This window comes from Leopardus geoffroyi, chromosome C1 (genome assembly GCF_018350155.1).
Source record: "Leopardus geoffroyi isolate Oge1 chromosome C1, O.geoffroyi_Oge1_pat1.0, whole genome shotgun sequence".
NCBI classification, from domain to species: domain Eukaryota; kingdom Metazoa; phylum Chordata; class Mammalia; order Carnivora; family Felidae; genus Leopardus; species Leopardus geoffroyi.
In genome coordinates, this window is record NC_059328.1 from 19,534,294 (window position 1) to 19,551,257 (window position 16,964).

General features: G+C 50.2%; 1 protein-coding gene across 1 annotated transcript; it reads right to left on the reverse strand.

The window, feature by feature from the left end:
* On the reverse strand, nucleotides 1–11,388 carry TRIM63 (tripartite motif containing 63). The gene is made up of 9 exons (XM_045476159.1): nucleotides 11,061–11,388; nucleotides 10,031–10,203; nucleotides 7,081–7,249; nucleotides 6,219–6,314; nucleotides 5,424–5,657; nucleotides 4,653–4,675; nucleotides 4,177–4,301; nucleotides 1,564–1,635; nucleotides 1–597 (listed from the first exon to the last, which is right to left on the reverse strand). Exons 1-9 carry the CDS (start codon nucleotides 11,217–11,219, stop codon nucleotides 587–589), a joined length of 1,062 nt encoding a protein of 353 aa, XP_045332115.1. The 5' UTR covers nucleotides 11,220–11,388; the 3' UTR covers nucleotides 1–586.
* Between the last annotated feature and the right edge of the window lie 5,576 nt (nucleotides 11,389–16,964).

Here is a 16,964-nt window from a genome sequence, read left to right on the forward strand (position 1 = left end):
TTACGGTAATAACAGAAAGAGAGTGCTGTGCGTTTATTGAAACGACATATAACACAAACTCAGTTGCCGTCCCCTGTGTCAGGGACAGGCATCGACACCTGTACAGTACAGTATCCCTTTCTAGGCCTGCGAGTGCCACCCAGCCCTGCCTCCGAGGAAAGGAAGAGGGCAGCTGTGTCAGCCCGGCTCCCCTCCCCTCTTCCTAACAACAGCCAGGCCCGCGATGACCCGGCATTATCATACAAAAGTTCCTTTACAAAAAGCACCAGTTGGCATACATATACAAGTATATACAAAAATCACATTTAAAAAATGTACAAAATACTCCATTTTGCACCAACGTGGAAAAGTGTCCTGTGTGGTTGTTTCAAGCACGTTTCCAATTCTGGTTCAGTGGCGGCTGGACACCGTGGTGGGGGTCCTACTGCCAGTCCCTGCTCTCTGAGCAGAGAGAAGATACACCTTCCCATTGCCCCTCCAGGGGCCCCGACCCCTCCCACCCTGGGCCTGTCACCAAGGCAGCTGGGCCCATCCCCACCCTCCCCAGTCTCTCTGCATCTAGAAGGTCTCTCCCTCATCCAGCTCCTTACTGGTGTCCTGAAAGAAAAAGACCGGAAACACAAGGTGAGACAGGGTACAGGGGGATCCGGGGCTTCCCAAGCCGCGGTGACAAAATGATCAGACTCCAATTCCAGCCTGGCCTCTTCTTTTTAAACCCAAACAGAATTTAGTTGTCAAAACACCGTGGATAGCCCATCCAATGCAAAACTCCAGAAGAGTATCCCATATTGTTCAACTGGATTGGAATTTAGTTCCAATAGTAAATTGGCTTGAAAAATAATTTTAGCACACATGTGCTAATTAGCAAACATGTCCTTTCTAGGTGCCAGACATTGTGTTAAATGATCATCTAATTTACTCTCCACCCTAACCTTTTGAGGTCAGTAGTATTTTGTCCCCATGTACAGATGAGTAGCCCAAGACTCAGAACGTTGGGAACAGGTCAGGATTATACTGCCCAGTATGGGGCGCCTGGGTGGCTCAGTCGGTTGAGCGGCTGACTTGGGCTCAGGTCATGATCTCGCAGTTCCCAAGCTCAAGCCCCGTGTCATGCTCTGTGCTGACACCTCGGATTCTGTGTCTTCCCCTCTCTCTGCCCCTCCCCTGCTCACGCTCAGTCTCGCTCTCTCTCTCTCTCAGAAATAAATATTTAAAAAAATGTTTTTAAACTTCAGCATTCTGCTGGTCAAACAAAACACCTCAGTGCCAAGCCTGGTGTCTGTTACACTGTATTATTGCTCTCCACTCAGGAAGGTCATTTAGATATAAAATGGGAGCTTTTTATTATGATTAGGTTTTTGTTTTGTTTTGTTTTGTTTTCTCTCTAAGGTTAAAGGGAACAGGACTTTGCCTTCACAAAGGCGTCAAACACGTATTGGCATCATCGCCCTATATTGGCATCATTCCCAGGGTCCCTCGTGGCGCTTTACACACCATCAGGACTTCATGTTGTTCAATGAATGAATTAATGAACGAATGAATGAAGGCAGATGGATTTCTTACCTTCTTCCTTTCCCTCTGTGGACTCTTCCTCTTCCTGATCTTCTTCGTCAATGAACTCTTCCTCTTCCTCATCTGTACGTGACAAAGAACAATCGTATTAGGATGAGGCCGGTTCCTCAGAGAAGCCGCTCGAAGGGGCACCAGGCAGGAGACCGCACTTCTCCAAACCCCTCCCCATGCCCCCCGTTAGGGCCACGTGGCCATGCAGCGACATCAGTGGCCCCAGAGGTGACGAGCCCGCCAAGCCTAAGCTGCAGAGAGCCCTGCTTCCTTCCTCCTTCCCCCGGCCTCCTCCTCGCTTCCCACAGCCCTCCAAGGGAGAGGGTTCAAGACGCTCCTTTGGTCCGGTAGCAACAGCGGCTCCTATCACTTGACCTACCAGTGACCAGAGGGGACTTTGGGAAAGCACACCTTGTGCTTGGGCACATCTCTCAGTTAGACAGGTACGTATCACCTGGAGAGAATGGACAAAAAACTCGAATTCTCAGGGATCAGAGTCCTTGTCTTGAAGGAATTTGCTCAGCCTTTGAAATCTGCTTGCCTAGCACTCCCTGTCCGGGTTTCCTCATTCCACAGCCTACAGAGGGGTGGCTGTGTTGGTGGGGGACACTCCTGGGGCCATCTGCTCCAAAGCTCTCTGGAGCGAGCCCCAGACAGGCGGTGACTGAGCCGCAAAACCTGTGTCCTCACCTTCCCATTGCAGGACACTGCCTCCAAGCTCCACTAACAGGGGATGTTTCTGTTCTCTACCCCCCTCTCCTGAGCCACTTCCTCGACGCTTTGGGGCCCTGAGGGGATCACCGCAGAGCCAGAGCATTTGTCCAGAGTGTGTAGGGAGAGGTTTGAAAGAGTTCATGCCTCCAACAGGTCAGCCCAATTTCCAGCTGCGTAGCTGGGGGTCTGTGCATAACCCAGGGGTTTCTGTTGGTTTTGCTGTTTAATTATCACAGTGTAACTACTCTTAGCAGCCTGTGCTGGGTGCATATTATGTGCCAAGTGCCATGTCAAGCCTAGATGCATTGTCTCAGAGAATCCTCACCAGGGTCTTGGGAGCCAGATGGCCCTTGGTGGAGTCCACAGGGCTACTTACTAGCCGTGTGGACTCCAGCAAATCACCGACCCTCCCTTGGCTTTATTTCCTTAACCACAAATGGAGATGACAACAGAAACTACCTCATGAAGTTCAATGACAGAGTTTAGGTCACAGGCTTAGTGCCTGGGACATAGAAAGTGCTCGATAAATGCACTCCCCCATTTATACCCTCAGTATGAAAGACCTGAGCCTCAGGGCTCGTGGAAGGCAGCGTGGATCCCACAGTGTCGTGTTGTTCACAGAGTGCGATCCACTCGTGACTGTCTTAGCTTAAGGAGGGTAAGAGTGGAGCAGATGATCCACAGTCATGGACATGCCCAAGTCCCTTGGCATCTCAGCTTCGGGACGCATTTGGTCCTCACCCGTGAACGTGGTATTTTGGGGTTCTGAGCACAGATTCAACACCAGATTCTACAAGCTTGTGGGAGAGGTGCCAGCTCTGTCTTTCTCAGTTGGTCAGCAGAGCATCACCTCTCAAATCAATACGACATTGAGCAAAATTGGATCCACTCTCTTTCTCTGTTGCTAAATAGCTACCTTGCAGCTGTGTGACCTTGAGCAAATTATTACATCTTTGCTCTTTATCCGGTTTCCTCATTTTCCCTTATTATTTCTCCCTTGTTATTGTTACGGTGATGCTGCTACAATTATTATAGATACTCTATGACAGAGTAATTACAAACAGAAATGAGGATATAATACAGGTAAATTAAGGTGTGTGAGTATCAGAGACATAGCATTAAGAAGCTGAAGCGAAGACCAGCTTTAGGCAATCACTAGGACATGTCTAGTACCTGACAAGCTGCTCTGTGTTAATATCTTATTTGTTGCAACAGCACCATGATGTGGTCATTATTAGTAGGTCCGTGGCTTTTTTTTTTTTTTTTTTTAAAGTAGGCTCCATGCCCAACATGGGGCTTAAAGTCACAACCTTGAGATCAAGAGTCCCACGCTCCTCCAATTGAGCCACCCAGGTGCCCCTCCTAGGCCCATGTTCAACCTAATTTTGAAGTTAGAAAATGCAGCTCAGGGGCGCCTGGCTGACTCAATGAGAGGAGCATGCAACTCTTGATGTCGGGGTCATGAGTTTGAGCCCCACGTTAGGTGTAGAGATTACTTAAAATAATAAAAATTTAAAAAGAAAGAGAGAAAGAGAGAAAGAAAGAAAGAAAAGAAAAAAGAAACTAAGAAAGAAAATGCAGCTCAGAGAGGTGGGGGGGCTCACCAAAGGTCACACAGATAACAAGTGGTAGAACCAGGATTTGAACTTAACCTGCCAGACTGCAGTTGCCATGCTCTTTCTACTGCCCCATGCCTCCGTGCAGTGGATCCAGACATAATTTATCGAGCACCAATTATGTACCAGGCACTGTGCTAGGCTCTGGGCTCATCCAGAAGTTGGCTATATGAGTTTGAGAGTTTGCTAGTGTATCTGCCTGCACACGGGGCCCAGTAGAAGGGAAGCAAGTTTCCAGGGGTCCAGCGGGAAAGTACGTGCCTGGCACAGCCACCTCCTTTACCTGTCCCGAAGTCGATGGCCCTCAGGGTGTCTGCAATGTGCTCTAAGTCCAAGGTAAAGTAGTCCATGTTTTCAAAGCCCTGTTCTGTCTTCCCCAGCTGGCAACCCTTGGAAGCTTCCACAATGCTGTGAGGGAGGAAGAGAGAAACGGGGCGGGGGCACAGGGTAAGATTTCTGGGCCTCAGTGAAAGAAGAGGGTGTCTCAGCTCCAACCGGCACCTGTGCACATACTTGTGCCCACACCCAGGCCTGGCACCTAAAGGCTCCCCTGGAGGGTGGAGTGTTTCCTCCCCAGTCACAAGCAGCATGGGTGGTCCAAGAAGACAGGGGATGCAAAGCCCAGGAAAGCTAGCCTGAGGTAGACCCTCCCAGTAGACCTAATGCAAAGGGGGAGACCCACTGGACAGAAGTGAGAGGCCCTGGTGGGAGCTAGGAGCTAGGTGGGAGCTAGGATCAGAGCTCTAGAGAGACACTGACCTTTTGATGAGTTGCTTAGCACTCTGTGGGAGGAAAGAGAGAGAGCAAAGGTTAGGACTGCAGAAGAAGTAGCCCCAAGAAGTCAGCAACACCAGTCACGGTGCCACAGATGGGCACTTGGTGCCCGTCCCTAGCCCCCTCGTGACCTGCTCCCTGCCCTGAGTTGCACAGAGCTTGTACCTTTTCCCTCTGTTCATGGTCCGCACAGGTGTCGGTCATCACCCTAGGACCCATCCACTGTCGTGGCAGGAAGCTTGGATTTTAGGGGTATCATTCGAAACACTCTTAAACCCCCAAACCTCCAAGATGAGAATCATACCCTAGTCACCTTTTTATACCCAATGTCTTGTTTTCTACAGAAAAATTTCCTGTATTTCCTAAGCACATACTGTGGACCGGGCTTTGTGCCTTATAAGCTGATCCTTTTGTGTCTCCCCCAACAAGCTTTTCTTAGGGCAGGGCTGTGTCTCAGTCTTCTCTGTGGCTGGCCTACAGTTGGTGCTCAACAAATGGCCTCCACATGAATGCCACATTTTGTAGCTTACAAAGCCATTTCACAAATACCCTCCTCTTTGATCCTTATAAAATCAGCTAAGAGGAAGGAAGGTAGGAATTGTTGCAGGCCCGTTTTACAGACGAGGACACTGAGGCTTAGAGCTTTAAGTGGTTTGCCCAGGGGCACGTGGGTGACCAGTGATGGAGCGTGGCTCACACCTTAGACAGAACTGGTGGGTTGAAGCGACTTGCCCACACCCTCCTCGTGCTGCTCACCAAGAGAAAGATGGCCCCACCAGGCTCGTCCAGGGACTGGATGGCTGTCTCCACCAGCTTAGTGGATTTGTCCAGTTGCTCCCGGTACTGCTGGATGAGGGCCTCGATGAAGCTGAGCTTCTCCTCCTGCTCCTGCGTGATCCGCTGCAGTAACTCGCTCTTCTTCTCGTCCAAGATGGCGTACAGTACGTCAAACTTCTGGCTCAGCTCTTCCTTCACCTGGTGGCTGTTGTCCTGGGGACAGAAATCTCAGAGTCACATCCTGTGGGGTCCTCCTCTCTATCCCCAGCACCTCCCTCCTGGGACGTTTGGAGGCTGGTGTCACGGAGAAAGCTAGCCCCTTCCTCAAAAATAGACTCCAGGGTCAAGTGGGATGATGGATTCTGGGCTTCCTGTGTGCTCCCAAGCTACTCTCCTCCCACCCCCCTCCTCCCCATTTTACAACCAAGACTGGATTTGGGAAGCTCTACATCTGCAGGGGCAGAGAAATAGTTCTTCCTCTAGTGGCCTCCTCACTGAGGCTCCCTGCTCTCATAGACGCTCCTGAAGTCAGGAACCAGGTCTGTCTTGTTCACCACCCCGTCCCCAGTGCCTTTGGCAGGGCCTGACACACAGCCATGTTCCAGAAGCATTTGGTAAATGAGTGGATGAATGGATTAGTCAGTCCCTTCTCCACCATCCCTGCCTCCAGGCCCCAACCATTAGCCACAACCCACAGGGGAGCCTTCACGCCAGAGACCAGGCTGCATCAGGAGGCCTCAGACCCCCAGAGTCTGAAGTTCTTCTTCCCCTCACCTTGGTTACTCGACAGGAGTCCTCCAGCTGAGTGATGATGGTCTGTACTCGGTCGTTCCCCGCCACCAGCATGGAGATACAGTTACTCAGCTCCGTCTAGATGGGGGGAGGGGATGGGGGATCAGGGGAGGAGAGACAAAAATAGTCTCAGGGCCTGTCTTCTTGGGGGTGGCACCCTCACTCCCCTCTCTGCTAGAATGAGCCTCTTGCTGAGGTGCAGAGAGCCAGAGCAGAGAGCATCGGAGAAATACCACATCCCTTGTTTTACAGATGAGGCCCAGAAAGGGGAAATGAGGAAAAAGCACAGCAACATTCTGGCAGAGGAAGGGCTTGCTTCTAGGAAAGAAGGGATGCAGGAAAGAAACAGAGTTGGAGAGTTCTAGAAAGGAGAGATCAAGAGAAGGGTGGGAGGCAGGGAAGAAGTGTCCGGAAAGAGGGGCCACAGCTTACTGCATGGACAGGATGATATGGTTCCCACAGGCCTGGAGGCCAAGGGAGAGGGCTCCCAGCCACCCCCTGCTTACGAGAGGTCACCAGCACAGGAAGAGGTATCTGGGCCCAAAGCACACTGGGATGTAAAGGTCGTGGCCTGAGAGGACCCTGGTGGCCTGGCCCAGGGGTCCGGTCTCTCCCCTGTGGCCACACCCAGATGCTCTCAAGTGGCTCTAAGTATAACCCATGAGCTCAGCCACCTCTCCCAGGAAGGCGGGAGCTGCTGTCCCTGTGGCCTGGGAAGTCCCTCCAGAGGGACTATTCCTGAAAGGCCGGCTCAGCAGATCTACAGGGATCACATCCACATCCTGAATCATCTGGCCATGCCTGGCAGACCCAGGCTGGGGGTAGAAGTGGCACCAGCCAGTACCTTTTGTCCCTGGAAGACGCTCTGCAGCGGGGCCACCTCACAGGCCTTGTGAGCCCCAAACACCTTGCACATGGAGCACGTGGGCATCTCGCACGTGAGACAGTAGATGTTGATTTTCTCATCTTCGTGCTCCTTGCACATGGGGTGGTTGCCCTTCTGTAGGGGCCGACTGCAGTGGAGAAGAGTCGCAAGTCACACGGTGAGCGTTCCGAGTCCCTGCCTCCTCCCCAGCTCCAGGGGGCCACCCCCAGATCCATGGCCTGAGCTCTCAGTGATTGGCTGTTCCCAACCCTTTTCATTTTCTGGGGACCCAGAACCAGGAAAGCCAGGGACACCAAGGCTGTCCTCAGATCCTTGGCCCCAAATTCTGGGTGATGGAGTTGCCATAGGACCTCGCCAGTGCAGGACATGGGAAAGGTTGTAGAATCCCAGAGTCAGAACCGGGGACATTTTTGAGAAGAGGAAACTGAACCCCAGAAAGGTGAATTGACTTGCCCAAGGTCACCCATCAAGTCAGGGCAGGGGAGGCAAGAGTGCATTGATCTAATTATAGTCCCCGTAGCTCTTGGTTACTACAGGCCTGACCTGAGCAAAGCAATTTATACTCATGGCCTCACTGAATTCTATATTTAATCCACCAGACTGTAACCTCCACCACAGCAGGGAAACCTGTCTATTCTCTTCACCCCGGAATTTGCAGGGTACAGTATGTGTCTTGGAGGAGGTGGTAATTCAACAGGTGGAGAGAATCTATCAGTAAGTATGCCGTGAGGGTGTCATCGGGCTCAGAGAAGGAAGAAATGTGTGCGCCCAAAGTCACACAATCAGAAAAAGGGCAGCCCAGGGATGACCAACAGCCCAGCCTGAGCCTTGGCTTACAATCCAGAAAGTCTCTCCAGCGTCCAATTTTCTCCTTCCCAAACACACATTCTTTCTCCCTCGGTCGTTTTCTTTACTTAGGGACTCTGGCATCTTATTTGTGCTTCTCTTGGGGTATCGGTTACTTCCTACCCGAGGTTCAGTTTTTTTGGGTCTAGCTCCTATTTCCCCAGCTAGACTACACTCATTTAGATTCAACACCATGTCTACACCACCTCTGCTTTCCCAGCCCCTACCACAGCAAGCATCTCATAAATGTCAAATGGCGACCGTCCCCCGTCCCTGCCAGTGCCTCACCCCTGAACAGCTTTGGACAACTGATCACACCCCCAGACATTATTGTCTCCGCTGGTTCTTAAATCAACCCCTCTCCAGACTTGTCTTTTTCCGTCTTTTAACCCAGCGCCCTCCCCACCCAATGCCGGCAGGGGTCACTGTCTACCCACCCACCCAGGGAATCGAGCTCTGGAATGGCTGTAGCGGCAGAGGTGAGGGAAGACCCTGAGGGTCTGGTGGTGCCCGTGCCCACTGCCATCCCAGATGCCCATTCTTCCAACCCCAGGCATCAGCATCTGGGTTCAAATCCAGACTGTTCCTCCACTCACTCATTTTGTGACCTTGGGCAAGTGATTTCACCTCTCTGAGGCTTGCTTTTATCCCAGAGCCACTGGGATCATGGCCGTTGTCTGCAATGAGCGTGTAGAGCCTGGCACAGAGCAGACCCCCCAAAAAGGGCGGCTATCATTGCCATTCAACGATGTGGAAAGGCCTTGAAGGGTTCAAACATAACATGCTCTTCATAGGTCGACTCTGGGGGGCGGGGAGGCTACTGTTTAGATGCAATATTGATTTCGTTATTATGATAATGATCAGTAATGTATATGCCCTTTTGCAGTGCTGAACTCCAGCAACATGAGAGGCAACAGCAGTCAGGAGTGTTCACCATGGAGTCAGACAGGCTCTCTCTCCGCTTCACACTTGCTGAGGAGCCTTAGACAAACCTCTGACCCTCTCTGAGCTTCCATTTCCTCATTGGAAAATGCGGCTAAGAATGCTATATGGATTACTGTGAGAATTAAATAGGGATCGTGCATGGAAGATGCTTAGTACCGTGCCTGGACACGGGAGGTGCTCAATAAATATTTGATATTTTTAACATTTCCCATCAAAGCCCTATTTGACAGCCACAGTAACAAACCTCACTGTCCCCTTCTACAGACAGGGGAAATGAAGGCTCAAAGACTCCCGGAGATTCCCACAGTAGATTAGTGACAGAGTCAGGGCTTTTTCTCACTGACATTGGTCTGTCACCTCTCCTTAGGCAGGACACTGCCAGCAGGCAGGCACCTGGTGACGGTTTAGGACCAAAGGATGCGAGGGCAGCAGCCTGGGAGTCTTGTCAGGTGTCTGGATTTGTGAAGATCTCCCTGGTGGCCGTCTCTCTCTCTCTCTCTCTGTCTCTCTGTCTCTCTCTGCCTGAGACAGAGCTGCTGTTTTACAAACAGGGAGACCTGGGGCCAGATCTGCAGGGCCCATTCCCAGCCCATTCCACTCCCCGGCTGGGAAAGCTTAGGTAATTGACCTCGCCTCTTTGAGCCTCGGCTTCCTCATCCGTGGAATGGGGATGATAAAAATCATGCCTGATACACGGAATTATTGTGCGGCAGCAGGAGGAAGCCTGGGATGGTAGCTGTTGCCTTCACTATGGAGAAACTGGCCGCGTTCTCTCTGGGCCCTTTTCTCTGCCTGTCACAGCCACTAGCTGGCCCCAGGGTCTTCCTCTCCCTCTCACAACTCCGGCCTTCCCCTGGTTCCTGTCTCAGTCTCTCCCAGGAGGGCAGCCTGGTGTCTGGGCCCCTTCCCATTCACTGAGTGACACCGAGAGCCAGTGTTGGAGATGGGAATGAGCCTCTGTTCTGCCTGAGGAAGCCGGACATGGCTCTCTGGACTGACTAGTGTGTCTCTTCCAGCCAGGGCACTGGATCCTGGGCCGATGGGAAGGAGCCTGGGAGAGCTGGGCACTGGCCATCTGGGGAGGAAAGACGGGCCCCCAGCAGCAAAGTACACTGACCTGGAACACTCCTGCTTGTAGATATCAATGATGTTCTCCACCAGCAGATTCCTCTGCAGGCCATACACTCCATGACGATCCATGATCACCTCGTGGCGGCAGGAGGGGCAGCGGAAACGGCCCCCAGACATGGACACAGACCCGACCCGATTGGTCCAGAAGGGATTTGCGGCCTGCGGGCGGCAAGGGCAGAGGTGAGGCCTGGGACGATCTCCCATCATCCTTCTTCCTGCTTCCCTCAACCATTCTGGTCAAACCATTCGACCTGGAGCTCCCCATCCTGAGATGAGAGCCAGCCCACTTACACGGGGAACACTCGAGAAGTAACATAGCAGTCAGCGAGTTTGGGAGTCAGCAGACCTAGGTTCAAGCCACAGCTATCCTCTGAATGACTTTGGGCAAGCAACCTTCTCACTCTTAAGCCTCCGTTTACCCATTCATGCAGTGGGCATTATCTCTACAGCCAACTATGTAGGCCTCTATTTGAAAGATAAAAAGAGTAAGAGAACATTTTGTAAAGGGCTGCTTCCCAGCCAGGACGCCCCTCCCATTCCTTTGTTAAGAAGATGATGGATCCCTTCCAGCCCCTTATTACCGGCAACAGACTTGAAAGGGAAGGTGCCTCTATTGCGCAGTGCCTCCTGGCCACCCTCCTCCTAAAGCTCTGGGCCCCCTGCCACCGGGGAGCTGGCTCCAGCCTCAGGGGTCTGGTTTCTCTCTCCTGCCTCTCCCACTTATCGCTTGAGGCATTTGACTCCTGATTGGAGAGTCAACTGCGGGCTCAGGGCAGCGGTGGGGGCTGCGGGCAGGGTGGGGAGGGGAAACACGCGTCATGGAGAAGGAATGGGGCAGCCAGAGCCGCCTCCGAGCCCCCCGCCCCCAGCCCAGAGGCCTCTGCAGGGGCTTCGCTCTAGACGGGAGAAAACCAGCCCTGGTTTAGAAGTCCTAGACTAAGAGAGAACGGCCTTCACCACAGGAACACTGAGCGGCCACCTGGGGCCCCAGGACGGGGCTGTGCCCAAGCACTGACCTGGAAGATGTCGTTGGCACACTTCCGGCAGAGGTTGTGCTGACACGGCAAGATGACCACCGGCTTGGTAAACATCTCCAGGCAGATGGGACAGATCAGCTGCTTCTCCAGGTTCTCCATGGGGTTCCCATCCTGGATCAGGCTTGACTTATAATCCATATTGTCAGGAGGTTTGGGGGTTCACCTGGCTGCCTCCTTCACCTGCCTCACTCTAAGTAGACCTGGGGTCTTGCCTTTGTCACAAAGTACCCAGCCAGAGCCTCTTTGCCTTCTTCTCCTGGCGCCCGAATTCTGTCTTGGTCTGCGGCCCCTCTGATATTTATAGCTGGGTCCTGGTCACATGAGCCCCAGGAGGGGACCAGCTGAACATTCCGATGCCAAGTGGCTGGCTGGGGCTTGAGTTTCCTCCAGGCCTGAAAGACCGGCCCTCTCAAATCACATGTAGGGATGAGCAATCACTGTTCTCCTGGGAGGAGGGTCGTAAACAAGAACAGCCTGTTCATGGGCAGGCGTGGGGGGAGGAGTGGGTACCAGAATTTCCTGCAGAAACTAGTTTTCCTCCCATACCAGCCTGGTAAGCCAGCTAGGGGACCCAAGGAGTGGGCTACTGGGATTTGCAGGGTTAATAGCCAGTGATCCCTCACTGCCCTAAATCCCCTCCTCTAGAGTACTGACTAGCTCCCAAGTACTCAAGAAGAGGAGTCTGGGCAGTCCCTCTCTCTGACCCCATCCCTGAGCACAGCATGTTGCTAGAGACCTTCAGACCCCACCCCAGCTAGCCCATCCCTCCTGCGTCCACTGACCACTAAGTTCACTTTAATGATGAAAGGGCTTCCTTGAGACATAGTGCAGAACCCTTGTTTTATAGATTTTGACACTGAGGTCTAGGGGAAGAAAGGGCCTTATTCAAAGTCACTTAGAAAGCCAGTGGCAAAGCCACAAATCCTTTTCATTCATCAGACATTTTTCTGAGTACTAACTATACAGCAGACACCAGGGTGACAGATGGGTGAGTAATGCTTTTCCTGCCCTGAGAAGCTCACAGCCTAGGGAGGGAGACAAGCAGAAATAGCCATCATGTGGGGCCACAAAACCCTACCTGGACACGTAGAGGTTATCCAGACGCTCCCCTCTCCTCTCTGCACAAATTTAAATTTTTCTCTATGTTTTTCTGGACATCTTCTGTGGTGGCAGATGGAAGTCATTAGAGCAGTTCCAATGACTATTTTTAAGGGAGAATCTCATGCAAAGGGATATGGGGCCAGCCAGTGTCAGGGGCCGGGACGAGAGTGGGAGCAGTGACAGCAGGCCTCAGGATAAGCCTAAAAGGCTGTAGAACATACAGCAGTGTCCTCACTACCTCATGAAAAAAGGGCGGTAGGAGGGTAGGTTGGATCACCTCAGCCTGGAGAAGAGCCTTGGAACCTTGAGACAAGGTCCAGTGAGTGGTGAGGGCAGAGGAGCCAACCAACTTTGGGAAGGGAAGAAAATGGGAGCGAGAAGAGGAGTAACCAGTCACAGAAGAAGGAGAGGCCCAGAGGACAGGAGGACGAGATTTGTTGGAGATCTCTGCTGTGATGTTCCAACAGCACCTCAAACTCATTATACCCCCAAGCAGAGCACCTAGCTTTTTTTTTTTTTTTAAGAATCTTTTTTTAAGTAATCTCTACAGCCAACGTGAGGCTCAAACTCACAACTCCGAGATCAAGAGTCACGCTTTCTACCTACTGAGCCAGCCAGGCACCCCATGAGGCCGGAGAATTTTAAGGAGAGGGTGGTCCCCCCAAAATATTAATGGCTAGCTTTTGTTGAGCATTTACCAAGTGCCAGGCACTGTGTTAAGCACTTCACATGCATTGTTTCATTTCAGCACCCCAACAGCCAACAACGTAAGAACTGTTCTATTCCCATTCCGCAGATAAGGAAACTCCAGGACAAACAATAAAATAACTGACATGAAGTAACACAGATTGCAAGAAATGGCTCTAGGATATGAATTCAGATGTGCTTGACTCCACTGAACTGCAGGTCAACACTGCCAAGTCAACTATGGGTTGGAAGAAGGGGGAGGGTTGAAAAGAGGCCATCTCTTCTTCCTTGCTCACACAACCTTGTTCAGATATCAGCACCATTCTCCAGGGAGGTGGACTTCTCCAAGGCCCCAGGAGACTAAGCCTTAAACCTGTCAACATAATCCCATTCTCCTTTGCCTAAGTGACACAGTTATGGCCTCGGAGACCGAAGGACTCACGGAAGTGGGCTAAAGATGAAGGATCCTCCCCTCCCCCCCCCACAGATGAAAAGTGAAATTCCAAAGGAAAGCTTCATTCTTGCCTTGAATGGGGCTGTAAGAGGGTAGGGCAGCTATTCCGCAACCAAGATGGCGGGCAAATCTCAGGAAGACATCCACTCCCTGAACACAGCAAAAAAGTACTATAGATAATACCGTGGTCATTGATGACATCACTGTGCTACCAGTTTACCTGCCCCTGGAGCTGTCCCCCACCCCTGACTATTTAGGATGTGAGATAACAAAGGGCATCATAGTGTAATTACTCTTGTTACTTGCAGCAGAGATCACTCTACACACATTCAAGACTCCATCTCGATGCGCCAATGATCCTCAGATCTCTAATTCCAGTTCAGATCTCTCTCTCCCTTAAGCTGCAGATTTGTTGGAGATCTCTGCTGTGATGTTCCAATAGCACCTCAAACTCATCAGACCCCCAAGCAGAGCACCTAGCACCTCCTTGTGTTTTCCTAGTCTCATGTCTCTGTGAACACCACCACCGTTCACCTATTTGTGAGACCAGAAAGCTGAGAGCTATCCTTGGGCTCCCCTGCCCCCCACTGCACACCTCATCAATCTCTGCATCAAGCATGGTCGATCTTTGCACCCCACTTGTTATCTTACCATTATATGGTTGTGAGTATGATTCTCCCTCTGGACCTTGAAGACTTTGAGGATAAAGACCGTCTCTGTGGATTCTGTACCCCCAGTGACACAGTAGGTACTCAACAAATATTTCTTAAATGAGTGGACTAGTGAATGAATGAGTTAAAAAAATTTTTTTTAATGTTTATCTATTTTTGAGAGAGAGAGAAAGAGACAGAGTGTGAGTTAGGAAGTGGCAGAGAGAGAGGGAGACACAGAATCTGAAGCAGGCTCCAGGCTCCAAGCTGTCAGCCCAGAGCCAGATTCAGGGCTCAAACTCACCAACCATGAGATCATGACCTGAGCTGAAGTCAGATACTTAACCAACTGAGCCCACCCACTGAATGAGTGAGTTAAGTAAGGGAACAACAGGATCACTGTTAGACTTGGGAAAGATTAAGGTATTTGAGCATTTTTTGTTTGTTTTGACTGACACATTGGAAAGAAAGTACTGGAAGATTGGGAGGAGGGTGACTGAGCAAATGCTACAGCCTTGGAAGAGAAGTACACTCTTTGTCTTTAGTTGGGAGGATAGGAAAGAGGAGAGGATGGAACTGAGAATCCAGTACTGGGAAGTGGAGAGAAAGGTGCTCATATTGATGACCTCAGTCAAGAGGGAGTTGAGATCAACTTCTGAGGGGGAAGCAGGGGGAAGGGTAGCATGAGTGGGTGGCCTAGCCAGTGCGAAGCACAAGAGGAAGTCCCCCAGAGAGGGATAGAAGGGCTGTGCAAGGGCAGAAGAGCCTCGCCGGTGTTTCATAACCCGGCTTTGCTATTTGCGAGGAGCCATTCACATGGTTCTGTTGACTTTCCCCAGCCACAGTTGGCAGTCCAGGTGCAAAAACCACGCAAATGGACAGTGGGATCGACTCCAGTCTGGGCCTTGGCCAGTCCAGCACTGCTGAAAGTCAAGGGGTGAGGAAGGGGAATTCCCACGTGGGCCATGCTGGGCATCAAAACACATCTTGCCATTTAATCCTCACAACAGATCTGCAAGGGAGGTATTATGATCCTCGTTTTCCCAGGAGGAAACAAGATTCAGAGAATTAATTGGCTTGGCCAAAGTCACACAGCCACAAGTGGCACAGCAGAGCTGGGTTCACATCCAAGTTAGCCTGACTCCTAAACCTGTGCTCCTCACACCAACGCATTTATTGAGTGCTTACTGCATGCCAGGCATTGTGCTAAGCCCTTCCCATCCACGCTCCCTTGTTCAGTCCTCAAAATAACTCAGTGAGGCACTGATCATGATTTTCCCAAAAGCAGCTGAGCAAAGAGACTCAGAGAGGTTAAGTCACTTGGCAAAGTACCCCAGCTAGTGAGTGGCAGAGCCAGGATCAGAACCAGGAAGTTATAAACCAGTACCATTACCAGTTACTGGAACATACTAGAAAGCTATGGCCTGACAGATGAAAAGACAAACACAGAATATCAGTGGTGCATCTGAGCCCAGAGCTTTTGACGACTACATTTTACTGCTTCCCTCCCTTCATGTCTCCTTGCTTATTTATTTTTACTTTTTATTGTTTGATTGATTGATTGATTGATTGATTGGTTTTTTTCACACCCAACATGAAGCCCAACATGGGGCCTCAACTCACAACCCAGAGATCAAGACCTGAGCTGAGATGAAGAGTTGGACACCCAACCAACTAAGCCACCCAGGTGCCTCAGTTTATGCTTTTATTTTTTATTTTTACTGTTTATTAATGAAAATTTTAAACACACAGAAGTAGAGAGAATAGTATAATGATCTCATATAACCAAACTCAGTTTCAACTGTTACCAACAGTTCCCCAATCTTACTTCATCTAATACCCCACACACTTCTTTTGTCTGAAATATTTTAAAGCAGACCTTAGACATCAAGCAATTTTATCCATAAATACTTCAGTAAGCATTTCTAACCGATAAGGATTTTCTCGGTACATAATCACAATGCCATCATCACATCTAACAAAAATAACAAGAAATTTCTTAATATTATCTAGTTTCCAAACCATCTTCCAAGGATGCTGATTGTCTCAAATGTCTTTTTACAGTTAGTTTTACAAATGAGATCCAAATAAGGTCTTCCACATGATAATTCACTGTTTTCATCTCATCAATGGCTTTTAATCTATAGCAATTGCCTTCTCTGCCATTCTTCTGTGCCATTGATTTGTCAGAGAACGATTCAGGGTTTTATGATCCTCATTTTGACATATCAGAAACTGAAGTTCAGAGAAGTTAAGTAACTTGCAGAACATCATCCAGCTAAGAGACAGACTTCATCTGGGACTGCCCCCAAAGTCTGTTACTAGTGGGAGGAGCTTAGTACCCAAGGGGGTCCCAGCTGGGTAGGGGTTAGGCAAAGCAGCAGGGGCAATGGTCTGGACCTGACAATAAAAAGAGGTGATGGGAAGCAATAATAATTATTACACTATTTTTTAAATTTTATTTTTAATTTTTTTAAATTTACATCCAACTTAGTTAGCATACAGTGCAACCATGATCTCAGGAGCAGATTCCTTAATGCCCCTTCCCCATTTAGCCCAGCCCCCCTCCCACAACCCCTCCAGTAACCCTCAGTTTGTTCTCCATATTTATGAGTCTCTTGTATTTGGTCCGCCTCCCTGTTTTTATATTATTTTTGTTTTCCTTCCCTTATGTTCATCTGTTTTGTCTCTTAAAGTCCTCAGATGAGTGAAGTCCTATGGTTTTTGTCTTTCTCTGACTGACTAATTTCACTTAGCATAATACCCTCCAGTTCCATCCACGTAGTTGCAAATGGCAAGATTTCATTCTTTTTGATTGCCAAGTAAGACTCCATTGTATGTATATACCACATCTTCTTTATCCATTCATCCATTGATGGACATCTGGGCTCTTTCCATACTTTGGCTATTGTTGATAGTGCTGCTATAAACATGGGGGTGCATGTGTCCCTTCAACACAGCGCACCTGTATCCCTTGGATAAATGCCTAGT

What these genes read in the sequence shown, in the direction of transcription:
- TRIM63 (XM_045476159.1), bottom strand. Translation starts at nt 11,219, where the DNA reads ATGGATTATAAGTCAAGCCTGATCCAGGATGGGAACCCCATGGAGAAC. An exon ending in TACAAGCAGGAGTGTTCCAG is followed by an intron (nt 7,250 to 10,030) that starts GTCAGTGTACTT and finishes TCTCCACTGCAG; the next exon opens with TCGGCCCCTACAGAAGGGCA. An exon ending in GCTAAGCAACTCATCAAAAG is followed by an intron (nt 4,302 to 4,652) that starts GTCAGTGTCTCT and finishes CCTCCCTCACAG; the next exon opens with CATTGTGGAAGCTTCCAAGG.